Source organism: Apaloderma vittatum, unplaced genomic scaffold (genome assembly GCF_000703405.1).
Source record: "Apaloderma vittatum isolate BGI_N311 unplaced genomic scaffold, ASM70340v1 scaffold22602, whole genome shotgun sequence".
Classification (NCBI taxonomy): Eukaryota; Metazoa; Chordata; class Aves; order Trogoniformes; family Trogonidae; genus Apaloderma; species Apaloderma vittatum.
In genome coordinates this window covers 1-26,449 of record NW_009703408.1, presented here as the reverse complement: position 1 = coordinate 26,449, position 26,449 = coordinate 1, and the positions used below count along the sequence as shown (strand labels likewise).

The 26,449-nt window shown below is 42.9% G+C and overlaps 2 protein-coding genes across 2 annotated transcripts in view; one reads left to right on the top strand and one right to left on the bottom strand.

Annotated features, from left to right (window-relative positions):
* The window catches only part of LOC104270310 (protein FAM189A1-like), a gene marked incomplete at its 5' end in the record, with an annotated part of 16,836 nt that extends 2,195 nt beyond the window's left edge, over nucleotides 1-14,641 (top strand). The window contains 5 exons of the mRNA XM_009864629.1: nucleotides 3,708-3,783; nucleotides 6,664-7,233; nucleotides 11,169-11,243; nucleotides 11,983-12,311; nucleotides 14,237-14,641. Coding sequence (XP_009862931.1) covers nucleotides 3,708-3,783; nucleotides 6,664-7,233; nucleotides 11,169-11,243; nucleotides 11,983-12,311; nucleotides 14,237-14,422 — 1,236 coding nt within the window. The remainder of the gene's footprint in view (nucleotides 1-3,707; nucleotides 3,784-6,663; nucleotides 7,234-11,168; nucleotides 11,244-11,982; nucleotides 12,312-14,236) is intronic.
* Nucleotides 14,642-16,727: 2,086 nt separating this feature from the next.
* LOC104270309 (amyloid beta A4 precursor protein-binding family A member 2-like) lies at nucleotides 16,728-25,978 on the bottom strand. The gene is made up of 4 exons (XM_009864628.1): nucleotides 25,764-25,978; nucleotides 24,839-24,958; nucleotides 18,563-18,703; nucleotides 16,728-17,189 (listed from the first exon to the last, which is right to left on the bottom strand). Exons 1-4 carry the CDS (start codon nucleotides 25,881-25,883, stop codon nucleotides 17,118-17,120), a joined length of 453 nt encoding a protein of 150 aa, XP_009862930.1. The 5' UTR covers nucleotides 25,884-25,978; the 3' UTR covers nucleotides 16,728-17,117.
* Between the last annotated feature and the right edge of the window lie 471 nt (nucleotides 25,979-26,449).

The window sequence follows — 26,449 nt, the reverse complement described above, 5'->3', positions numbered from 1 at the left end:
GAGGAAAGAAGGAGAGAGGGAAAGGGGGAAGGGAAGGGAAGGGAAGGAGAAAGGAAAGAAAAGGAAAAGGAAAAGGGAAAAGGAAAAGGAAAAGGAAAAGGAAAAAGTTGAGGGTTCTGGGTGAATTATACCAGTGACTGTTTTATAAGGTTGCTGTACAAGCTTGCTAAAAGCATGTTTTTTCTTTCCTTTTCCCATTGCTAGTTTAGTGACTGTCTTTATCAGATTTATGTCTGAGGACATGCACATCAGTAAGTTTTTGTTGCCCTGGGCTGTGCAAGAACCTGTATAAACCATGCACCATCCGTGTGGGAACCAAAGCTCTGACCTGACAAAAAATCATCAGTGCTAGCTCCTACAATTAGAACCGTGGTTCTCCTTCCCCCAAGCAAGAAGGTTAATCAGTTCCAAATGCATGTAAAAATAAATTCAGCAATTATTCTTGTGAATGGAAAAAGAAGGAGGGAAGGAAAAATTAAGGCATTGTTCAGATTAAGTTTAAATGGCTTAATACTGAAAAAAAAACCAGAAGAAACTAAAATTCAAATTATATCCCTGATTTCTCCTGCATGCCCAAAATTTTGAAATCTCATTTTCCTGCTAGTAGGGATGCTAGTTCTCAGTGAGGCCCTAAAGAGATAAACTCTAAAGATGATGAGTGCTTATCGATATGTGGGAGATATAGAGAGAGAGTGGAGTATTCGCAGTCTTCCATTTGGTCCCAAGGAACAGTTTCTGCTTGGGTGCATTTCTCCCATCTGTTTGTCATATTCTCGGCCTTTGGTTGTGAGGTTTGCTGGTTTGCTAGTTTCTAGCAGCTGTAATTAAACTAGAATATAGTCTGCAGTATATAAGCAAGCATCCCTAAGTTACACTGAGAGGCCGTGCGTGTCTGATTCACAGAGTAACGAGTCAAGAATGTTGTCTTGTTTGTGCAGTCCCATGTCTTCAGGTAGGTTCCTGCAGGGGTTTCACCATCAGTAGGAGCCTCTGAGGTTGAGGCAGAGCCTGAGAAGGGATGCGATGGGTGGTGGCTGAACTTCTGTGTCCGTCTAAATTCCAAGGGATGTGAAAGATGCAAATCTCATTGCATGGAGAGTGCCAAGAACAGCTCCTCCCTGTGGTTTTCCTGAGTAAGATGTGACTCTTTACCCTAGGTGAGTGTTTTGCTAATGGGCCCGGGCGGGGGGCGTCCCGCAGAAGAGAGCCACAGGCACCAACAGAAGGATAAGCTTGTTTTACTGTCTATTTCAAAGTATTACAAGAAGAAGGCAACACAAGCTGATTATACTCTAGTTTTAAGCAGCAAGGAGAACAAGCAGAGTAATGCATCTCATCATGGCTCATTAGGGTTAGCGACAGGTATTAAGAAAGATCCATCACCAAGCGCCCCAAAATCAGCATCCAGACCTGGGGAGCCGCTGTTGCAGCGAGGATTCTGGAGAACTGTCCCGTCAACTGGGGAGTCCTATGCGGCGCGTCCACTCGTAGGGGAGGGCTCCAGCGTCGCTGCAAGAGGGTCCAGCTTTTAGACTATTGAATAAACAATCTTACAGAACTTCGAACGCGGGAACATCTGGTGCTGTTTGCTCTGTTGATTTCCTCTCACCACTTGGCCAGGGCTAAAGGAAGAATACAAGGGAGTCTCTCTCTGTTTCAGTCCTTAATCCCATATTTCTCACCCAAGCCAGACCTCTGCTCTCACGGTCTTATAACATGCTTCTAACAAAACAAGAGGCAGCTAATTTTCCCAGCCTTGCACCTGGCCTTTAGCTTAGGTTTGGCTCCTGCCCGCGTTGGAATCCGCCTTGGGTGCTCAGTGCGCCCAGCGCGAGCTCTGCACCAACACGATGTCACAGGAGATACTGACAGCCGCGCCGGGGCTTGTGTCAGAGCTTAGTTGTTCTTATTCCCAGGTCCCAAAATTCTGTCAATACTTTAACTGTTCCCTTTGGCAAACTAAGGAGAGAATTGAACTGTTGTAGTCTAGAAAGGTTTGTGTAATAGGAAATGAAGGTATGCAAATACGAGGTGTATCTTCCACCTGTAAAACTATGTCAGTACATTGTTCAGCACAAATATTCAGCAGGTATTTTGCTGTCAAAGATTAAGAATTTATGCAACTACTTCGATTTAAAATGGAACCCCCTAGATTTTTGAAAGAAACAAACACCCTTAAACCTTTATATTATTGATTCCACAATGTCGTTAGTCTGATGGGATTTTGTCCAGCGACAAAGAGCTTTTGAGAACACTTCTTACTTCTCCAGTTAATTCCCAGCGGTTCCACAGTTAGTTTCCAGGAATGGTCTGCAACTTAAGAGTGACACCATGAATGTTTGGGGTTTTTTTTGCCACAGATGTGATACTCTGCCTCAACAGAGAGAGATCCTTTAAGAAATTTCCAAGCAAAATGTATAAAAATATGAGTGATTTCACTTTTGCTTCCCAGTCCTCTATCCATCTATTGCTCATTACAGTGTTTCTGGTACTAATCCTTTTTTTTTTTTAAATAGAGTTTTATTTGCTAACCCTTGGACTTAAAATCACTTTAAAAACTAAATTTGTGTCTGAAAAAGTTTCCTGATCACATGATCATAGTAAGCTATGGATGGATAGATAGATGGCTGGATGGATGGATGAATCGATAGATAGATAGATATTAAAAATATAATTAGTGAGCACAATAAGTTATGTCTGTGTCTGTGTGCGTACATCCCTACTGGCATATGCACTGGAAGCTCTTTCCTTAATAGCTTTAGAGTAATAGTGTCGCATTCAATTTATTTAGAAGGCCAGATACAAATTAAGCTCTTGACAAAAAGGTTTTCACAGAGGTGACTGATGGTTATTTCAAGACTGTCACTCTGTCACTGTAATAAGCTTTTACAAGTTAATTGTGGCCCTACAGACAGTAGCAGACGTGATGCTTTCTGCTAAAGATGGTATCGGTCTCATTCCCTTTGACTTTTTTGCACTTATTGTTACCAGCCGTTATTCAAAAAATTATTCCAATCAATCACAATCAAAAGAACTGTGAAAAATCTAATGAGATTGGCAACAACATCCAATCCAAAGTCTGTTAAACTCAGTAGAAAGGAAATTTCCTAAATTTCAGATGTTCATGGATCAAGTCTTTCCAGCAGGACTGATTCTGTAGTTTGTTCACGTGATTCCCAAAAAGGGAAGTTACCCACTTAGATCCATCCTTTCAGAAAAAAGGTGAGTGCTGGTATTACCTCCCTTCAGCAACCGCTGCTAGGCTGGAGCACACCTGGTGTCTGCCCCCTTGGGTGGCAGTGATGTTACAGAAAACACATTAGGTGAGAACATGTCAGCAAATCACCGGAGGGAAATACCGCTCCTGGGCTTGTTTTTATGGTTTCTGTTGTTCTCCGTCCTATTTTAGGGTGGTAAAACGTGATGGGGGAAAAAGGCATAACATGGAAGAACGCAGACTGTAGAAAAAGAGATTGCTTGTAATAAAATCATTAGTTTGTAGAGAAATGAAAAATTGTTCTAAGCGTGTTCCTGTGCCCTGACCCAAAGACACTGTAAAATCCTACATCTTTAAATAGCTTTCAGCCTCAGTAGCAGCTTATATGGCAGCTATTTCACATTGCCAGGTGTGTTGTTAAGATCATCAGCACTGTACTTTGTTTTGGTGAACTGCAGATTAACGGGCTGTTTCGTTAATTTTCATTTAGCTCACTGGTACTGATCGGCAAGTGTCTGAATCAAGCTTGGGTGAGGGGAACGTGACCCTGGACTTCAGCACGCAAGGTGAGCACAGCGTTCTGCCTCTCCGCTTGAGAAAGATGTTGAGTGCGCTTTTCCTTCTCTTCTGCCCTTCCCAACGGAGGAAGAAGGATTTGCTTTCAGATTGCTCGTGGCAAGAAGAATGTTTTCACAGTCATAAACTGATGTGGCTGGAAATGCAGAGCAAATGAAAATGTGGCTGGAAATGCAGAGGGGCGATTTTTCAGCAAAGCATGCTCTAGAAAAGCCCATTGAGGCAGATGCCACGACTGTAATTTCTCTTTGAACAATCATGCACCTAAGTGGCAGTTTGTTTCTTCTTGGCAGCAAACAGAGGTGCCTTCCTCATACTCCACTTGCCTTTTCCACGTAGTAGTTTCCTTCACGGTTGCCAAAGCTGGAATGGGGAGCTTGCTGCCTGAAGTGTGGATGAGAATGCAAGTAGAGGAGTAGCAGCACGGAAGCTGTTGAAAGTTTAAAAGTTACTAGAATAGGCCTTTTTATCGTGTCTACTTTTTCAATGTTACAGCCTCAGCGGATCAAGAGATGTTGAGCAGTTTGTAAGAAAAAAATATTTTAGTAAAACTTCCACTATACTTTTTTTTCCACATCGTATTCATATCATACTGGTGAATAGGCTGGCAGGTGTCATCAGCACGCGTAGGGGCGGAGGAATGTCCAGGAAGCAGCAGCAGTGCGCTCTCGCTGCGCATCCAGAGCAGAGCGGGACTGACAGCCTGGCAGGTTAGGGAGGAGCTTCTGTTCCTACCCACGGAGTAGGATTTCAGTTCCCAGAGCCAACAGCGGTCATCTTTAGCTGCTGCTGAATATCAGTTTTTGTTTTTAAACCCTAGTGTTTGACAGCCGAGGGTCATGTCTGCAGAGCTGATTGCTAAAGTTTGTAAGTACATTTGGACTTCACATCCACCTGTGAAGGTCTGAACTGAAAGGCCGGTGTTGGAGGTCTGGCTGTTGGTAAGCAGTGGCTCAGCTCTCAAGCCAGGGCCTTGACATTTTTTGTGCTGTGCGCACATGCGAGGCAGGTCCTCGGGCGTGTTTTATTCATGTAAAACCAGTCCGGTGTCACCACGCCACGTCTTGCGAGCAGTGATTGCTTCTCATCTGCTTCAGACCCCTCCGTAGTACTGGAAAAACCACACTAGTGGAAGAGTGGAATAAGGTGAAGCTGTAAATACCATTAAATACCATTACAGGTCCAGGGAGTAAATGGTACAACCAACCACAATCTAGTTTTCAACTAAATTGATTCAAAGCTGAGAGAATTTGGACAGTGGAGACAGGCACAAACTGGATGCTTTCATTCGTCTCTACAAACTGTGTAGATATTTCAAAGCTTGAGTTAAGGGAATATGTTGCAAAGAATCATCTAACTAGGTAAAAAATGGTTGGTAAAAAAAAAGTCACAAATATAAATAGTCCAATAAGCCACTGCAGCTACACACCTAACACATAAATGGGGCATTTTGTGTTTTTCTAGCATTATGTAGATATATAGATGTACTTCTGTTCTGATTATTATGTCCCTTTTGGCATTATTATGCCCTTTTTGGCAATATTACGACTGCCTTCTAAGTATTACAAATTTATTTCCTGGAAGCCCCAATAGAAAACAGTTGGTGTGATTCATTTGATGTAAGAAGAAAATGTCCTTCATAAAATCCAAGCTCATGAATATTTGATTTTCATTTTGATAGCTAATTTCCCTATATTGTAGCTGCTTCCTAGACCCCAAAACACGGGAGCATTTAACAAATGTTCTCCAATTCACTAAAAGATCCTATTTTTCTATTCCTGAACAAAACAGCTGAAGTCATCAATATAGTTACCAACAGCTGCTCTGCAAAAAAAAGGTATTAGAGGCTGCTGAGCTGAATAAAGTGATTTTTATTTTAGATGTAGGACTTTAAGGAATTCCACTCTGATATGGATAGTGTTGTTTATATTATTGGAGACTGGATTATCTAGTTTAATTTATTTTTGTCATGGCTTTGGGCATAATGCAGAGCTCAGTGGTTTGAGCGCGGTGCTGACGAGGACCAACACCGAGGTCGTGGGTTCGATTCCCGCTCGGTCCCCATGTGTTGCCTGATCTAGTCAAGAGGTGGCGTCCCTGCCCATGACAGGGAGGTTGGACTAGATGATCTCTAAGGTCCCTTCCAGCCTAGGCCATTCTATGGTTCTATGATTCTATGATTCAAATACCTACTTTCATACAAAGGCCATTTCCATCCATAACGTGTATTTATAGACGTGGCACAGGACAGGACAATAATCTCATTTTGGAATGCAACGGGCGTCAGAGAGTATGTGACCATGTGTAGTGTGTGTAGCTTCTACCGGAATTGTGTGTGTGTGTCACATTTTCTCTGCTAGAGATGTTGTAAGACTGTGAATTCTCATTTGTAAAGAACTTAAAAATATGCCTCAGGGAAGCAATTGATCAGGCACAAAGCTAATATTTTTGATTGATTAGGTACAAAGCTAATTATTGACAGCAGTGATAGGCTTAAAAGTGATGAGACCCATTTTTTTTCAGCATTTGTGTCAAGTTTTGCTTTTTCTGGCACAGGCAATCGCTCGTTGTTTACCAGTAACGAAAGAGTCATTCCTGTCCAAATGTAGTTACAGGTAATACTCGGGTATCAGAGCTGAAGCATGCTTATTAGTTGAAGAAAATACTCAAGGACAGCACGAATTATCTTTGCTGAAGGAGACTAGAAATAAGTAAATTACTTGGGTCTTTTTTTGCTTTGACATTCTGTCGACTGGAAGCTTTTGAGTAATTACTGCTTTATTTGCCAACTACTAAATTTCAGTCAGTGTATTGAAAATGGGAGAGGGGTAAGAAGTCCTTCATTTTTCTCTGAATCTCTTGTTTTGCAGTTTCCGTTGAGAGCACCTCTTTGATGGTCTCTGAGGCTGTTGACATCCCAGAGCGTAGCTACTCCTCTGAAGATCTTTGTTCGCTGGAAGTTCAGGGATCTCTCCATTCCGAAGATCTTTCTCCCTACTGCCCAACGCCCAAAGGGGCTGCGGACCAGAGCTGCAGCACTCTGGATTGCAGCGCCCGCTGCAGGTTCCACAGAACTCGCTCAGAGGGTTTTCCTCACGAGGACAGCAGTTCCCACAGTCGAGCCTCTGCAGATAGGTCTCAAGGACAGGAGAAGAACTGTGCCCACGGCAGGTCCTTGGACTGTTCCTCGGATAATTTCGGCCCCTCGGAAAGAGAACTGCAGGGTTCTGCTCCGGAGAGCAATGCCACACCGCCTTTGAAGAAGAAAATCTGCTGTGCGGACTTCAGCCAGCCCCCTGGCCCTTTCCGGACCTCGCCCCGGTTCAGGCTCACGAGTGGCCACGAGAGTGCTGTCCAGCAGTGTCACGTTACGAAACACCGCGTTTCACATATAGTCCGATCAACTAGTGACCCTGTCTCCTGTTCATCTCACGCAGAAGGTAGGTGGAGTGCCGTAAGGCTGACGGAGCATGGAGCAAACAACTGGGGTGGGATTTGTGCAGCAACTGGTGCTGCTGGAGATGACCCAGCTTGTTCCAGTGAGGGTTGAATTAAGTGTGAAGGCTTTAGTTCTGGGCACATCTTCTAGATTTGAAGACTTTTCGGAAGAACAGGAATGGGAAAAGCGACAGAATGAAATTTAATTTTGGCTTCTCTGAATTGTACCGATCTTTCCGCACTGCTGAAAAAGCACGTTTCTTCAGTAGATGCTTCCACCTCTTACTACTGGCGTGCTGAGAAGCTCAACGAGTACGTTGAATGGGAGCTGGGGTCTGGTTTCGGAAGCGGTTAACTGAGCTGTCGTGCTTGTAGTACAGCAGGTTGTGTTTCCTGAAGGTGACGCTGACAGTGCTGGCGCCTGTCAGAGCGTGTGCGACTGCCTAGCGGCAAGCTGGAGTGTACCGTGAAAAGTTTTAAAGGATGAAGGTGTGAAAGATGAGGCACGGGACAAGAGGCTAGATGAGAAGGAAAGTTTCTGCTTGTCGTGGATAAGCAACTTCTCTGAACGTCCTTTTAGACAACCAGGGAAGAAGAGAGATGTTGTAAGCTCAGCAGTGGAGCTTCATAAAAATCTGCTTGTCAGTGGAAAAGAAATGTTTGATTTAGCAGAGAGCGGCTTTAGGAATGTGGAGCTGTCTAAACCATTTGAAAGGGGCAGGTTTTACAGGAGTATAAGTTGTTCAGAGAAATGCAGAGGTGTAACCTGGAGAAGTGGTTTGAAAGAGAAGATTGAAAGCTTTGCAGGATGTCGTAGCTGGTGATGCTACAGATGTGTGTTCCCTGGGCTTGCAAGGCATCTAGAGAAAGAGTTGTGACTAGCTCAGAACAAAAGTGGACAAAATGCTGAAATAACTGGTTTCATTTAGGAAGATGATGTGTTGGTTCTGTTACACTTTTTGCATGATTATTCTGTTCCTGTGAATTTCAGAGGCGTGCTCCTGAGCTCAACAGTTCAATGGCTTTTGCCTTTAGAAATGGAGCCTCGGCATGCTGGCCAGGGAGATCTAGAAGTCTGAATTGAGTTTATGAAATTTACTCTGCTAGGATATAGGTGCAGAGAAGCTGCTGTGAAGAGAGTAAGTAGGAATTGCTGAGCCCTTCCTACTGGGCCTGAGACAAGAACAGACCTTTCTCTTTTGGATCACGCTCTGCAAGTTTTCGGTGTTGCCCTCCATGCGCTCTCTGAGCAGTGTTTGAAAGAGATCACTGTGGGCAGCGGTAGCTGCCTGCTGGGATGCCTGGTAGGAGAGATGCTCTGCCTTCATTTTTAGCTTGTCCGAAATACAGCCATCATCTTTTCTGGAGGAGTGGCACTATCGCAATTCTTTTGACTAATTTCCAAGTTCTCAGCCCCACGTGAGCTGCGGGTCCTACACTTTGGCCACAATAACCCCCAACTGGGGGAGGAGCGGCTTTGAGAGGCCCCGGCCAGCGGGGGGCGCCAGCCAGTGGAACACGAGCCAGCAGGGTGCCCAGGTAGCCCGGAAGGCCAGTGGCCTCCTAGCTGGTGTCAGGAGCATCATTCTTTTCCTGCCTACAGAAGAATCATTAAAAACAAAATCTTTACAAGAAGCAGTGGAGTCCAGATGTGCATTTTACTTCCATTTACGTTTGGCAAACTACAGTTTGCAAAATTTTACTCTGTGAAGGTTTGCACAGCTTCACACCACTTCTCCTCCCTCTGCTGTTTGTTGAAGTCCATTTGGGAATCATCCATAGGTCAGAAGCGGCACAATTCTACCGACGGTTTGTAGCACCCCTGAAACTTATTTTTCCTAAGCTGTGACACACAGCTGAAGTTCTTCACAGTTTTTATAATTTAATTTTTGGCTATTTGGTATTCACTGCACAATTCTAAAATACATCCCCAGAGTTGAATGGTAGGCAAAGATAAACTGAGTGAGCTTCATCACCTAACCAACCCAGAAGAGAAAGCGTTGGGTGTTTTTTCAGTAACATGCACTTACATTGTAAAACCACCCTGGAGCAGAAGAACTGGTCAAATAGAGTGACATATGAAAGATGGAGCTGTAAGTAGGTATCTTTCGTAACTCATGTAAGAGTGGATTTTCGAGAACTGAGGGGTGGGGGACCTTCAAGCATATTCACAAATGGGAAAATTCCATGGTCAGGTTGGTGAAGTGCAGTTTGGTTTTGTCTTAGGAACCAGTCTTTCTACTTGAAGAAAAGATAATTTATCTCCTGATTCGCCTCCCCGTGCAAGTCAACGTGAAGAGATTTGGAAACACAACCTTGAAATTTGCTGTGTAGAGTTTGTTAAATGGGTCTTTAACGTTGTGACTGTGCTGGACATGGTTTGGAACATCATTTATTTGACACAACAGCAATGAGATCTAATAAAATAGTAATCTGGGAATTTTAGTGCTGGCATTAACCTGCGCTTTTAGGTCAATAGAACACAATTCACGTGCCTCAAGCACATCTTGACAGGATGGGGTCTTTAGTGTATGTATAGTCAATAATTCTCCCATTACTCCTTTATTGCTGAAAGTGAATTTGTCTATTTGTTTTGAAATATCTGCCATTGCTATTACAGAAATTAAAGATGAAAGTTTAGTTTGATAGGTTCCTTGATAGTCACTGTTCCTGGACAGTGTGGGTATGGTGGGTTCACGTGTCATCCCTGCAAGAAATAGTTCCCACTTAAAAAAAAATTCTTACAAACAAGTAGTTTGCATGTTTTTCTGTCTTTTCTTCATAAAGTTTATCAAGCTAAAAGAAGACAAAATCAACTTCTAGCACTGTTGCAATAAACTTAATTTATAATCAGATATGACAGACTATATGGCTCTATCAGTTAAGTGCCTGAGTGATTATGGTAGTGTCTGTGTTCCAGATAATTCAGGATGATGTCTAGTGGGGTCGTTCCGATTGTGCTGTAAGTAGGTTAAGCAGTGTAATAAGGGACGGGAAGACAGAACCTCTCCTAATAAGCACGCTGTGATTCACATGCTGCAATACTTAAGCAGAATAAAGCAAATTAAAGACAGAATAGAAGCTGTCTCCCTTAATTTCTTACAGGTTTTATATGTTTCCTTCATTTTCTTTTCCTTCATTTAATTATTCACTGTACCAGAGGATTATAGCAGCTTTTCATTATAAACTTTCCCTGAAGATATGGAAGAAAACCTCTTCTAATCTACCCAGAAGTTCAAAACAGTTTTCAGTCTTGGAAACAGATGTAAACAGCCTGAGCGTAAATGTGAGGGGTTTCTTCCATCTCGACTGTCACAAGCTTGAAATCAAAAAGGCTGCAGTGGTAATTACCGCGCAGTGTGATCTCATCATGCTGGCGTCCCAGAAGCTCTGTCGTTAGAAGGTAACTCTGTCCAGAGCTGTTTGTACATGTTCTGTAACCCCTTGGTATCCACCATCAGTAACCACGGCGGCCACCTGCCTGCCCATCCCATGGGTGGTGGATGGCACTTGTCCCGCCAAGAACGCAGACCTACCCCTCCGGAATTCCAGGAGCTGGAAATACTGAGCAAAGTGCTGGGTTTGTAGAAAGAAGGGGGATCGAAATCCCTCAGTTTTCACTTATTCTGAGATAAACTCTGTCTGCCAAGGAAAGTCTGAGGTCTGCCCCATGCAGGGAGACATCCCTAGCTTCCGTGCTAAGGCCTGGAACACTTGGGATTTGAGAGCTGTGTATCAGAGAGGAAACCTTCACGCTGGAACCGTATCTTTCCACTTGTATTTATTGAACAGCTCCTAGGACATTTCTGTGTATAGTAGCTTCTCTTTGTGAGTATTTCGTCTGGATAGTTTAATTCTGTAAAATATTCCCATGTATTTTTCCTTGCTTTGGGCAGAGGATAGCGGGGCTTGACTGTGTCTCTGTCTTTGGTTAAAGGTGATAATTGTGCCTGGGCTCTGGTGTGCAGCCAGCGTCAAGATGCAGGATTGTCTCCAGCTGCATTAGAAACAGGTGAGAGTTGCTTTTCTAAAGCAGGATCAGATGGGTTTTGTAGAATCACAGAATGTTGGGGGTTGGAAGGGACCTCTGGAGATCATCCAGTCCAACCCCTTGCCAGAGAAATGCATCCAGGCAGGTTTCCTTTTGTTTTAAAAATAATTAAAAGCTTCTGACAGAGAAACAAGCTCTAGACAATTTGGGGCAGAAAAATCACTAACAGCACAAATATATGACATGTAATGCTGAGTGAAAATACATGATGTGAATTAAGTCCCCCCACTTTAGCATTTTGGCTTTTTCTGTATTTCGTAATCACCTTGTGTTACTCACTGCTTACAATTTTCAAGGCCTAGACATAAGCTGAGTTTTAAAGTTGGGGAGAAGAGGCTGGGCCTAAACCCATTCCATATTACATATGTGTCAGGGTAGGGAGTGCCTCCCCTTATCATGAATGTCAACTGAAGTCCCTGAAAGTAGAGGTAACAAAAATATCAGTGATTTATGAAGTGCTTTAATTATCCGCCCACTCATCACAAACACAGTCCTTCGTGGTCCCTGGCAAGAGTCTCCTCTGGACCCCTGTTAAAATCACCTGGTTTTTGCAGTATTTCCTAGATTACATGTTGATGTTATTCTTCAGACAAAACAGGTTTTACATCAAAGTAAAAACTTTTGTGACAATACTTGTTTTGCCTTTACTTTTTTTTTTTTTAAACTATTACTTTAAAGATATTTTTCCCCCCTTTTTTAGTTCCCATTTGTGGCTCTCATATGGTTGCCTCTGGTTGTCAGCATTCTTTGAGCAGTTGCCTACCAACCGGAAAACAGAGGGATGCACGGAAGATTGAGCTACACCTAAAGCCAAAGGCTTTGCACACAGTCGCAAAGGAGCGGCCACACTCTCTAGTGGACCTTAAGGCCTATAAAGACACAAAAATTTTAGTTGCAAAATTTTTGGAACATTCAAACTGTAATCTCCCTCCAGAAGTGCGGCACGTAGTGAACAGCATCCGATCAGTAATAAAATCTGATGAGAGACACATGGAAGAAGCCATCTTCAGTGCCAATATTATAGACCAGGTAGGCCACTTGTGTTCTAAAGATCTGTTCAACCATGGTGGACAGATACCTTATTTAAATGTTTTTACAGTTTTAAGAACTTCAGGCAACTCCTACAGAAGTAATTTTATAGTAGCATGGCTTTAGTAAGAAATAATTTATGTTTGTTGTGCAGTAATGAATTTTACACTGAAACAAAAGCATTTAAAATTCTTAAGCTGGACCCAGTAATACACTGGGATTTCTAGAGGGAGCTGATGGACCCATTGATAATCACCCTTAATTCCAACATCTTTCTGTGCTTCTGACTGTTCCACACTTGAATTTGTGTTTCTGTACTGAGGTACACACTTGGCAAATCCGTGCGCACAGGACGTGAAAAGAGGTTGAAAAGAAAGGGTAGATACACAAGCAGGGGCCACCATCGATCAAAAGGGAAGGACGCGGTAACCTTAACTCCCAGCTACAAGAATGATAAATGACCGGTGCTATCTTTTAAAGAAATAACTGAGAGCGATGCTTTTCCAAATGAAGGAATCATGCATCTCCTTACCTTGAGTTGCGAATAAACCAGATGCAAGGCTTGGAAGGAATCCTCTAAAACAAGGGAATTAGTGGTGGCAGCAACTTTTATTATCTAACGCGTGTTCAGTGATACATCTTCTCGGCAGGAAGAAGGGTGATGAATCACCTCTTGCTAGTATTGCGACCAGAATGAGAGCTGCTGAAGTGGAGTTGCTTTCCTGTTGTCGGGTCTGAAAAGCAGAACGCCCGTAGCACTGACTAACACCGTTCAGGTTGCCTGTCGGCTTTCCTCCGTGCCCAGGGGCTGTTTCCCCCCACACCTGAGACGCTGTAATTTCTGTGCTGTCAGTCTGCTGAGCTCTGAGTGAGGCAAACTGGCTGAGTATGAAAACAGGCTGTACTAGCCCTTAGCATGTGAGATAGTTTGGGGAATACCGAGCGTTTCCAAAAGCTTGATGCAAGGTTGGGTTTGCTACCTGTGAAGTAGGACAAAGAAGCAGGTCCGTATCAGTTACGTCTGCAGTCACACGGCTGGACAAGCAGTACTCTCATGACGTGCTTTAACTAGAGCGGCGGTTCGGAGTTCAAATTTTCATGTTTGGAGTTATGGAATTAAATTTTAATGTTTATACGGCTTGACAAAATGTGTAGGTCATTAAATCCTCAAGGTTAGAAAGTTGAAACCAAATTTCTTTAAATGACAAAAAAACCCCATAGTTTCTCACAAAACAAAACCATGGAACAAATTTGAATGTTTAATTAGATCATAAAACCAGAAACAAATGGCCCAGTTTTTATCCAGTGTGGGTTTCCTAGATGCAGGGAGACATTCTTTTTTTTTCCCCACAATAAGGAAATAATTTTAGTAGAGGTTGTTTTTTTACCCCCCAAACAAAACCCGTTATTAACTAGTAAAACTGCAGGGCATCCCAGCAATTTATCTAAGAAGTCCCAGGACACTTGGTAAAATAGTTGTATAATTCAGATTTGTGAAGTGGCTTAAAGCCAAAACATTTGTGTGCTGGGCTTGCAGACTTTTAGTTCTCTTCCTTCCTCAACAAAGTTAGTGAGGTGTCTCTTTCTCCTAAGAGAAACAGATGAATTTGCTCCAAATTTGTGTTTGTCCATCACGAGGCAGAGCTGCCACCTTTTCCACAGCCTCTCTTTTCATTCAAACAGCCAGAAACGAAGAGCTTTTTGTGCCTTCCTTGCTTGACCAGGACAGGTACTGGTGCTTCCAGCAGCTGCTCCTGAGAAGCGGAGGTCTCTGGGTGGCCGCACGAACACATGCCTCCTCCACCCTTAGACAGCTCCAGTGAAACGCTGTTCGGGGACTGAACCTTTTAAATGAAAACACTTCTCACCCCGTGCTCCCCGTTTTGTTTTTTTTTTCCCCTCTCCACTCCTGCCCTTCTCCACAGGTCATTACAAGTTCCCAGCAGAATGTGAATACCTCTAGGAAGCGACTTCAAGAAGATCTTCATCTCCAGAGCTGCGGTGCTCTGAGCTCTCCAGTTGCCTTCGTCCGTAGGTCCCACATCAGTCGCAGTTTAGAGCGGGACAGGCCCCACAGCTTAATTGGAGTTTACCGGGAGACCGTCCTTTGATAATATCCTCTGCAGGTACGTGATTCCAGCAAAGAGTATTAAGGAAGAGACTGGGACCACGAGAAATATGAGTAGTGGATCACTTTAAAAAGTCTCTTCCTTTGGAATTCCAACAGCAGGAGGACAACATCCGTTTTTCTGAATGTAAATTTCAGCCCTGATTTTTTCTGCAATATTTTAACTGATTTATTAGTAGAGTCAGAACAACTGTTTTCCCAACCAGAAATGCGTTTGTTTCCATGTACTTACAGAAATGCTGCTGATGCTGCCCAGCATTTCTTGAAAACCACTGCAAAACCGCCCGAGGCCGGCTGTACAACTGCAAAGTTGTATTTATTTAATGTACCTCAAAGTGTTTTATCTATGATCAGTGTTTTAATAAAAAGTATTTCTGGACTTTGCTTTTGCAACAACTGATTTGGATAGAAATGTACCAGGCGATTCGTACACCCACGCGGCGCTGCTTCCAATCCGTGTTTCCAGGGCTCTCATGCCAGGCTGACTGCTCTGTCCTATTAAAACTGCTTCCCCTGCCTCGGGTGTGCCCCCCAATCGCTGCCCTTTTAAATGACAGGAACGGCTGCAGCGGGGTTTATTTTGGCTTTGTTCTGGGTGCTCCTGAGTTCATGAATGGATATTCATAGGGAGAGCGTATGCTATTGAAAACTGCCAGTTACGTACTCTGCAAATCATGACCAAAAGGGAAAAAGCGTTTGAAATCCTGCGTTTCCAAAAAAGCATCGTTCGCAAACTTTTTACAAGTGCCAACCGATAGGAGTTTTTATCTAGCAAAGCCTTGAGCCTTTTTTCCAAAGGAACTGTTACCCCAATTCGGAGTCCGGACAATAGGATTACTAAAACGTGTCCTTGTGGTTCTGCTGCATTTATGATTTACCTGGCATTGATCGAAAAAAAAAAAAATCAGAAAGCAAATATCATTGACGCTCATTTGATTACCAGCATAAACACGGGGCTGCCCGCAACGCCCTCCAGTGCAAGCTTCGTCCTGGCTCTCTCGGAGGGAATGGGAAGGGCCTTGAACCAAAGGTTCTCCGCAGGAACCTCCCACAAGTTGACGTTTTGGGGGTTTAATATTTTTTTGTCAGTAGCGTTAGTTTCCATTTGAGGTTTACTCAGACACTGGTTTCATTTGTGTCACTCTGAGCTGGGCAGACGCCCTGTGAAAAGGTCACAAAGGAATGTAGCTGAAGAGGGGTACTTTAAGTTTTACAGAATCATCCATTTTAATGTATTTAATTATCGTATCGATGGAAGTTACAGTGACATCCAGTGGCAACAAGGTATGCTGATCGAAAGCATCTGCTCTCCGTAATGATACACAAATTCCTAATTCAAGAGATGAATTCCTTTTTAAAAAAAAATAACCTGTGACCTTTGCAACTGCACTTAGATTAAGAATTAAATTATCTTCTACTTGTTTGGGTTTTTTTTTAATGTAAACTTACACAACAAACAAACTAAGCAAGCTTCCTTTATTTTTTCAGATTTATTAGTGATTGTTTGGTTAATTCTTTCCTAAGGTCAGTTGCATGCAACACACTACTCCTTGAAGTACAGTCGTCTCAAGCTCTTTAGTAACTGCATGGTAAGGCTTCTTAAGTCACAGTGTATTTTCTTCAAGGCCTTGGCCCAACAGAAAAAATCCAGATGAAAAGTTACACCAATTAACATTTATCTCATAAGGAGTACAACTTTACTACTAAGTTTTTTTCATCTACACACATTCTAATACTGCTGATGGTGCTAGGTTATTTGTCAAAACAATTTACAATCAGAACACATTGCCTTAGGAAGAAGAATGCTTTATAAAAGACAGAAACAGGTAAGCATGGCTTTCCCATTTGGAGCGAATAGAAACAAAAAGGTAATGTGCAAAAATTAAAGGGAGAAAAAAAACCCCAGCCCAACAGGTACGTTACACAACATGTGCAATAAGTTATCCATGACGTAACTCTGTTAAATCATAAAAATCACAAGCATTAAAAATAAATATGTATCTAAATAAATATATTGATTTTAATCTTGTGGCAATTATTCTTTATTTAGCATATGAAACACTTGTTACATGTTTTATGTTCACACCTTGCCAAACAGGTTACACTTGTCAGAACGATACCAAGTACTACAGTGGTTTTCTGTACATTAGAATCTAAAAGTTTTAACTGCACACATTCCTTTCCACTGAAATACCACCTCCTTGGCACCAGTTTCAAAACGATGCAAAGCCATCGGTATTAGACTACTTTATGGGACTGGGATTTATTTTATTTTTTTTTACTTTCTCTAATTGCTTCTCTTTGCCATTTCCTGCAGTCTCATTCATCAAATATTCACATTCACCATGTTATCAAACAAGACAGACAGACGTACGTCACTCCACGGAAAGGTTACAAATAAATATAGTTTACGGTTTATGAGAAAAGAGTTTAGAAGATGTTGCAAAATACTGAAATGTTTTACAAAGAGTTTTGTTCAGTGATTATTGGTCTTGACCATCCTTCTCATTGCTTTTTGGCAAAGAAATAAAAAGGAAGGAGAGAAAAGGCCGAGACACCTGTCTGTTCCTTGTCCCGGAGTCCGCAGGTCAGCTTCCAAGCCTTTCCTTCATACAAAATACAAAATTCGCTTCAGCTCGGGTGGGATCGTTGAGTTGTTTTGCTGCGAGAGTCGCGTGCTAGATGTACAGCGGGGTCTCCTGCCCGGTTAGAAGCCGGAACATGGCGGCTGGCATAGTCTTCATGTGAATCTGTCAAGTGATTGACACAGAAATTACAAGAGAATTGTTGCCAGCCTGAAATAATCCGTAAGGGCCCGACCTGTCTCTCCCTGGGGTGTGAGTACATTTACGGTCCCGGTTTCCATCGGTGTCGGTGTGATGAGTTTGTCACTGAAAGTTCTCTGATTCTGACGAGCTGGTTTGCTCTCTTTACCTTTTTTCTGCGTTTGGGTTTTTCTAAATCACAACAACAGGTTGCAACACCATATAGCTGAAAAAGACACCTCAACTCTTCCTGTCGTTAAAAACCAAGCAGCACAAACCTCTCTGAAAATTCATTCTGCTGTTCTGGTACTAACGGAACTTAGATTTTTCTTCTAGGTTTCCTCCCGGCACGATTTGTGTATTTTCTCCTACTTGGAGTACGATCCTCTGAACACAAACCTCGGACCTAACTTCTTTCTACAATGAGAACTGTGATACGTGTCAGAGGGACTTTCCAGACAAACGGAATTAAAGGCATCAGTTAATCAGAGTTGTATCAGAACTGTAGTAACAGCTGGAAGTATCAGGCAACGCAGGAGGAATGTGGGTGAACTTTACTAACGGGTAGTACAGACCCTCACCAGCCACACCCTGACCTCTTATCTTGGTCTCTTCACGCTGAAAAACCCAAAGTTTTGTACTGTCCTCCTGTGCTGAGTGAGATGTGACGCAGCAAAGAGGTACCATAAAGGCACGGAGGTTCTGCTGAAATCTACTGCTCTGCTCCTGCCAACAAGCACAGACCCTGTATTATTTTTCAAGTATCATTTTCCACAGGAAAATGTGTTATATTGCATTTTTTGGCAAAAGCTAGTGGAAGATCTGGCCAGGGTTGTGGATGATACAACCACTAAATTCAGCGGGGATTATGATAAATTTTATGATCTTGTTCATTTGTTGCTGTTTTCTCTAAAAGTGCTGGAGAGAGATGTCCTACTTTATTCCCAAGGTAAGCTGGAAATGTTCAGAGGAAATGGAATTATTGATATATGGCACCAGTTTGAATCTTTTAGCCCTTTGATACAGATTTATTTCTATGGCAGATGTTGTACTGAATAAGCCAAGAGGCATTTCATAGCTAAGAGGCTTGAGTGATTTCTTCACTTAATTGATTGGTTTAATTCAAACAGTAGTAGGTTGAAGGTTCAGAATCATGCCAGGAACTCACGAAAATAAGTGGGAAAATGCAATGAATGTGCATCTAACTATTCAAAAAAATGTCGTTAATTGTTTTTACTAATGCTTAAGTCAACTTTACTGAGGGTGGTGGTTTTAATACTATGTTAAGACTCTCCTTTCAATGGAACCAACATTCTTTCAGCCGTCTTAATTCCTTGATAAAGTATTTGTTTTCTTACCTCTCCCACTGAATTAGACAAGGCTTGTACTATCTTCTCATGAGCCGTGGCAACAACACTTTGTCCATTGATCTCAATAATACGATGTCCTACTCTTACCCCTCCCCTCTCAGCTATTCCACCTCGCATCAAGCTGCAAATCTGCCAAGAGAAAGCAAAGTTTATTAAACTTCAGAAGTGTCGTAACATACCAGTTACTAGGATTTAATAGACAACAAGGAGTGGCGACACCGTAAGGATCCCAGAAGACACTTGTGGGATGTATTAAGCAATAGTGTGAAGTTTTAAATGTTGGTTTATTTGTGGTTTGGGTGGTTCTTCTGTTGTTTTGTTTTTTCAAAATGGCTGCAAATTCCAGGTTTTATTTTTATTCTTCTGGGCTGGGAACATATAAATACCTAACACGGTGGTATAGGTAGCAGCCATGGAAAAGGGGAGTTAGGAGAAACAGAGAAGTTTCGTATACTGTTGGGATAGAAGTGATTTTTCTAATGGCTGGGCCACCTGGACTGTTTCTGCAAACTAGCCTGTTATTCTGTCTGATTAATGGCAAATGCATAAAGTAATCGACAACAGGAATTTTTTCTCTCATACTTGGAAATAAACTGACATAAAACTTAATCCTTAACGCTACACAAACACTGGCTTAGGCTGAAGGCACGGATGATGCCACGCAGGCATTCTGTAGTGAAAGCTGGCGTCGGTTAAAAGGCTCACAAAGGCAGAAGGAAGATACAAGGAAAGATCTGTCTCGAAGACACAAGGAAGAAATGTTTGATCATGAGGGCGGTGAGGCACTGCAACCAGGTTACCCAGGGAGGTTGTGGAGACCCCTTTGAGCAACGCGATCCAGCGGGAGATGTCGCTGCAGGGGAGTTGGAACTGTGTTATTTTTGAAGATCTCTTCCACCCAAACCATTCTACGATTCGATGAAATGGGCTGATTATGGTTCTTTTACAGGTGGTTTGCTTTTCTCCATGTTTTACAGCGCTGCTGGCCGTAGGGAGCTTAGGATGAAGAAGGCAAGTCAGGCCACTCTTTCAACCGGCAGCTGCAGGCACCAGTACAGAAAAAGGCACAAGTTTTGTGCCCTCTACAATAGGGGAATAATTCCACAAGAGGAGTTACAATCACCAGGCACAGTCCCAGCAGAGCCTGCTACATAAAATAATTCTGAGGTTGCAACTCGCCTGGTTTACAGGCAGAAAGGAAAACCTCAATCCGGCACGGCAAATTGGAAAGATTCTTCCTCGGCAGCAGGGACAGCCCTGCAAGGGGGCTTCCCCCTCCCTGGCAGACAAGACAGCTCTATGTTAGGTAGGAATTGTTGGTAAATTATCTCAGAAGACTAAGCTCATGCAGCACTGAAGGCAGATAACGGATGGCTTGAATCTGTGGAACCGAGCGGAGCTTAGCGGTGCTGAGACTGACCTTCTGTTGACTGAGAGAAACCTCTTCTTGGAGGAAGAGAACTGGGTGTTAGAGCATCCTGTAACGTTACTGTCAATGGTTAGAATCACATGCCACGAACTATTATTATTTGCTGTGATCTGCTAACTTGCTCAGAGCTAAATACAGGTATGATAAGATGTGGCTTGTGTCCCAGAGAGTTTGTAATCCAATCCGGAAACACTCTGTGGGCAGATGGGCAGGATGCACTATGCTGAAGGTGAAGCAGTCATTGACCGGGATCTTTTCTTCATGGCACCAGCAGTTTCCTTTAAATTCCTTTTTGTGAAGAGCAATGCTATAAAAATGAATTCCCTTTTTACTCAAAGTTCAGGCTGCCTGATATGGGGAGCAAAAGTCTGTAGTCATTCTTTGTTTACAAAAGACATTCTGGGAAAAAAACTTTCTCAGACTTGTCTTCCACCATGCTGTCATTTGTGGCTGAGGTTTACCTCCTGTGGTTCAAAACCTATTTCTGATGGACCTCTGTGGAGAGAGGTTCCATCAGGACCCTTCACAGAATCGTGTCTTGAATATCAGTCGTGCAATACGTTGTTTTGCAGGCAGTTTGCCTTCTCACCATATAGCTAAGCTGTACTACATAGATCTTCTCTTTTACAGAAAGCTTCTGAGCCCAACTCACGGTTAGAATTTGCTCCTTGCTGTTGGGGATTGCATGCAGTAATCTGCAAGGACAAAAAGCAGAATGTGCCAAAGGAAACCCTGTGAATATGTATGTAGCCCAGTATAAAAGAAAATACAGAGACGGCACAGGCAACTGAAATAAAAGCTTTCAGAGCAAAAGGGAATGTGACCTCTCACCCCCCTGGAATAAAGGGAAACCTAATGGCTTTGCATATCTCTCCAGAGCACTTTTCATTGTGTGGCTCTGAAAGCACTTCGATACCATCAGAGAATTTCTGCTTTCTAACAACCTCAGACCTAGGAAGCATCTTGTATCTTCATTCAAGAACTCGATCCCTCTCCAGGGAAGGGAGTCAGCGTCCTTTTTGTGAGCGTTAGCTGTTTTAATGAGCTCGAAAGAGGACAGACAGAGCCCAAGTGGGCTTAACAGTGCCTTTTAAGCCAGAGACCAGGCACAGGTGTAAAGGAATACCCTGTGCTCTAAAGCACAGAGTTACGTGCCTCCTGGATTTGCAGGTGGCTGACTCAAAGCAGCCTTAAGACTTTCCTCCTCTTCAGTGGAACGGTGGCAGATGAGGCTGGCAAAAGTAAGCTGAGCAGTACCACCACGTGGGTATGAGTCCAGCCAGCCAGGATCGTTTAACCTGCTCTATTTCTTCAGCATGGTGACACCTGTAATATTACTAAATAAAGTATGACTTATCTGGTTCTTCTTGGAAACAAGACCCTATGTTCTACTTGTTGTGTAAACTGAAAAAAAAAAAAAAAAGAGAAGGGAAAAACCACCCAAAAATGGGAGTACAGCATAACAGATTCTGCAGTCCATCAGATGTGAAACTTCAGTAGCTTCACAATCAATTTTATTGCAACTGCCACAATCAGTTTTGTTACAACTGCCTGTTGTGTGGCAAAGCATGAAGCACAGAAGAGCGTAAGGCAAGCTGACTGTTGATTTTGTGTAAATGCCTTCAATATAACCTATTAAACCAGCCTTCTCCTCATCTTACTCTTTAAACCAAGTTTAAAATAAAATTTAAACTGTCTGGGGGGAAATATACAGGGTTTAAATAGACTAAGATATACATATATAGAATATACATAAATAAAGGTAAGGTAGAAAGAATAAACTGTCCATTCTGTTAAAGTTTTACCTAGCTTGCCTGTATGTAAGATATACATATACATAATATATAAATAAAGGTAAGGCAGAAAGAATAAACTGTCCCTTCTGTTAAGTTTGACTGTATTTTTAGGTAGAATAGCTCTGGGGTAGGTACACTTCTCATGAGAAAGTGGCTGAGACCTAGACTAAGAAGTGGTGCATTATCAGCAGTAAAAATAAAACCGGCAATCCACAGATGCTTCATAATTTAGGAAAGGATAACTATTTAAATACCATAATTTTAAAAGTGTAGCATAATAATTTTCAAGATGTGGTTGACAGGTGACCGTACGTTCATCTCTCCAGCACACAACATTCATACTTGTTTCATTTTTCTTCTTCTTCAGGTTTTACAGTTAAAATTTTAGACTTTTGAAAGATGCAATCAAACTTTCAAGAGCCTTGAAGAATAGTTGCAGCGTTAGTGCAAGAGAAATTTTGCAAAATTAATGCTTTGTTAAATGCTGTCGTGCCGTTCCCTAACTAAAACCTCCAAAACCTGGCACTCGTAGCGCTCCACAAAGCACAACCTGAGGCTCTGCGTTAATTAAACTACACAGAATCTGGGAAGAAAAGAGTCACCTGCAGCATCTTCCCGACGCCCGACGAGTAACGCCCAGCTCAGGCACCCCTTTTGTGTGCGCAGGTTGTTTGCAGGCTGCTCGCTGAGCACCCTGCACAGATGGGAGAAGCAGGGCGAAAAGGAACCGCTGGCAGAAGAGGCGCAGACGTGCCAGCTGCACACCTCATGCGGTGCTGGCACAGCCGTAGGAGACGTTTCATTACAGCCCTTCTGGAAAGCTCTTTATTTCTTCGCTGCGCTAATGCTGAGCCAACGAAGAATATTGGTTCTGAACCCTCCCATAATTTGCTACAATTGGTGGCAGTTACAAAACCAATTTTTAATTGGCTTCAAACTACCAGAGAGATGTACTTTGCAGAGCCATGTTTTCAAATCTTAAGTGAAGTAAGAGAGGGTTTACCTGAGGAAGGACTTAGTGGCCCAGAAACTCGTCCCTGTAGCAGCCCAACAAATGATACTGACCTCTCCTTTTCGTTCATCGGCTTTCACAGTAAAACACGGACTCTGTGTGTAACAAAGCTTGCTTTTTTTGTTATCTCAGAAGGACTTCTATGCTGAATTTGGTGGCCCTTATATTGGAACTTACACTGATCCTCTTGATGTTGCTCATTTACGTGGAATGAATGATGCCCAGCCGGTGCAGTGAACAGGACAAATGACCAGCAGATGGAGTGAGCACGCTATGGAAGAAAACAACCCTGTCTGCAGAACTTTAAGGCACGGATATGTAGGAGATGATTAGCTGGGACAAGATGAGTAGCTTGTCTCACAGACTCCGAAACTGCCTTTGTCTGTGTGAGGACGTGATATGCTGCTTGGCCTGATTCTCTTCCCCAGCCCTGACTCAAGCCCCGCCACTGCTGTGACAGGTCTCCTAGAAGAATTAGTCGATAAACACACACCATAGTATTGCTCATTGTTCCTTAAATATGTTCTCCTCTTTTGATCATAGCTCCATCTGAACGTACTAGATTTACACAGGTTAGGAATTAGGAAATGAATTAATGCCTCGATGTTATATGCCGGTTTTGGTGCCGTCTGTGAGATCTTGTAAGATCAGATGCCATCCCTTCCACCCTTTTTATACCACCGCTTGGGATTTGCTAACACAAAGTGACCTACCAGCAAGAACCATACCCACCGAGCATACGCATCCACGTGGGACGAAGGGGATTAAGCACATGGAGAGGTCAGAAATATGCCATGCACCTGATTTTCTTTGTACTTTCTTACAGACTGCTCTCTCTACTCCAGTGTCAGAGCATCAATCCCAAACTTTAAACCTCTGCTTCTACAAGATGTCAGCCTGGGGTAGGTACCCATTGAGAGGGCTTCCATCTGGACCAAAGCTGTTCTTTGTCTCTGCTGTGACCACAGCTGATGTGGGATCTTTGGCAGGAACACTTAGAACTGGTAACTTGGAGATGGCTAGCACGGCTGAAATCCGCTCATGAGTCACCAGTTTGCTAAATTGACCCAGTCAGACCCATAAACCATAGCCTATAGAGTTACCTGCTACTCTTCCCAGGGTGGCAAACAGAGATCTGGCAACTTCAAGTGATGAGTTTCACAGAACAGGGGACCAGAGCCCACAGTCCTTTGTGATGTGGTTTTCTGTGTGAGCAGCCTGATTTTTATCTTTTTTCCTAGACTGGAGGAAGAGGAGATGGTCCTGCACTACAGACAGTCCCTAATGCTACTATCAGCCCCCAGAAAGGCCAGGTGACTACGTGAGCTAGTTGTGTTGGGAGTTTGCCGTGGAAGGTGTTGGAGAATGGCTTGGGAAGGAAGAACTATGAGAGGAAGGCTCTGAGCTGCACCGGGTAAGTGTTACCTGGCACATTCCTTCTGTTTGCTGCTGTTACCACAGGGAAACTGCAGCATGCACAGGAGGGATACCTGGGCCACAAACTTACACAATTACTTGTAGGAAGAGGTGTTTCATTATAACCACAGGAGGTCACAGTTACACTCCCCTGCCCACTACCATGCGATCCAAATAAATTATGGCCAGCGGAAAAAAAAAAAGTCTTAACGAGTCCATGCTGAAAAGTGGAGAACCAGGATCAGAACTATGATTAGAATGTTAAAATTGTAAAACCCTGTTTCAGCATAACAGTTTTCCTTGCAACTCTTGCACAGTAATGACAGAGTTATACATGAATTAGCTCATCCCGACATTGCACCCAAAAATCTGGATTATAAATCTTGTGATTGTACTATGTAGGAAAATCCCTCAGGAACTGGGAGTACTTGTGCTCCTGGTGATGTCCATTTGCGTTGCTCAAATACGTAATTACAAGGTTTTGATTAATTATGGGATCACTGTGTGATCGCGTGCACGGATTTTTTCAGTATTTGAGTGTGTTTCTTGAAAGAAAAAACAGAAAGAAAGAAAAAAAACGAACCCCAGACAGTCAATGGACACAAACTTACAATTCCATTCTGTACGCTGAAGCCCAGCTGGTATTTTAAATCTGGCCGTTTGATGAGGACGGTGGTAACAGGAGGACAGCTGACAATGTTCAGTTTGACTTGTGTCTGATTCTTGAGACCCTGTAAGATATTCCAAAAGTTAATGTTTCTGCAGTGGATCTCCATTCGCTCTTTCCGTAGTGGTTTCCTAAACTGCAAGAGTGTAAAGCAGCTGATCTGAGAGGTAATAGCCAATAACATCTGTTGTGAACTTAAAGGCATGTTGCTGTGTTTCATTTATTTCCCAAGCTATCGGGCCCAGCAAAACATAACAAACTTTGCCTTCAACTACTGTAGAACTACTTTAACTACTGTAGAAACATCAAGAAAGTCTTCAAGAGAAAACAAACCTCACTACTTCTTGCCCTTTACCAGCATCTGGCTAATTAATCTCCTGCTGCTGCTGGTCTTGGCAGATCCACCCAGATATTAGGTTTAGTCTCAGTGACTAAAGATACTGCATTCTGAGATTCCATCTTGTCTGGGGAATCTTCATGTACTCCCTCGATCTACCAGCCTCCATCCATTTAACCTATGTGGAGCCCAAAGAAGCGTATTTCAATCCTGAGATTTTAATTTGAAGGCTGTGGGGAAGCCTGAAACTCTGAAGATTGCGAAGTAACTTATTATAGGCAAGTTTTTCAGACCTGGCCTCGCTTGTTATAGTCCGGTAACAAAGGTGCAGTCCAATTCTCCAGCCCTAAATTTCTGTATCACCCCCAAGTCTCTGTTTCTAATTCTACCTCTTGTTAATGGCAGGGTTTTCAGTCATTTATTTTGCAGGAATATGAAGATCCTATCTGCTAGAAACCTCCAGGGTCGCTCATCAAAACATTACGTCTCTACTGGCTTACAATCTACAGCATATAGTTGTAAGTGTGGGTACCTTTATGATTCCTTGACATGTTGCAAGAGGTAGACCAACTAAACTGGTCCCATTAATGGACATAATTTGGTCTCCAATGCTTAGTTTTCCTGAACGGGCTGCAGGGCCTCCGTTCATCATATTAGCCAGGATAACGGTGGGTAGAATGGATCCCCATCCAGACTCCACAATCACTACCCCAAGAATTTCTCCCTTCTGTTTTTCTAGCTGGAGCTGCAATTGAAAAGAAAAAATAAATGTGTTTTTGGCTTTGATTTGAGCACTAGCATCTTAGTTGTTGCTGAATAACACCTACAAATGACAAAAAGAATTCAATTTTTTGACATTAGGTAACAGCATGACTCCAAAAGCACTGCTTGAACTAACACAGCTATTTCCTTTCAGGGGGTATCCTCCACTTGTTTGTTGTGAAGGTCATATAGGTCCTTAAAACAAGCAAAAACTAACACATTGGTTAACTTTATAGAAAGTGGTGGAACTGAATATTGCATGAATGAATGCCCAAGACGTTTTTATCCTTCTTGGAACCTGGCAGCTGGAGAGGGCTGTTACCATTCTGTGCCTATGGCAATGCCTGCAACACAGGCTCGAGTTCAGCTTCACTTCTGCCAGCACTGCTCACGTTGTCTCTTGATCTCAGGGTCTGTCTGTCCTTATTCCCTCCTGCCCCTCTGCTCCGCCCTGGT

Excerpts from the sequence above, each read along its gene's own strand:
- LOC104270309 (XM_009864628.1), bottom strand. The coding sequence starts at position 25,883 with ATGATGAACGGAGGCCCTGCAGCCCGTTCAGGAAAACTAAGCATTGGA. Across the intron at positions 24,959-25,763 it reads CATGTCAAGGAATCATAAAG|GGTCTCAAGAATCAGACACA; the intron begins GTACCCACACTT and ends AATATCTTACAG. Across the intron at positions 17,190-18,562 it reads TGTCTAATTCAGTGGGAGAG|ATTCACATGAAGACTATGCC; the intron begins GTAAGAAAACAA and ends ATCACTTGACAG.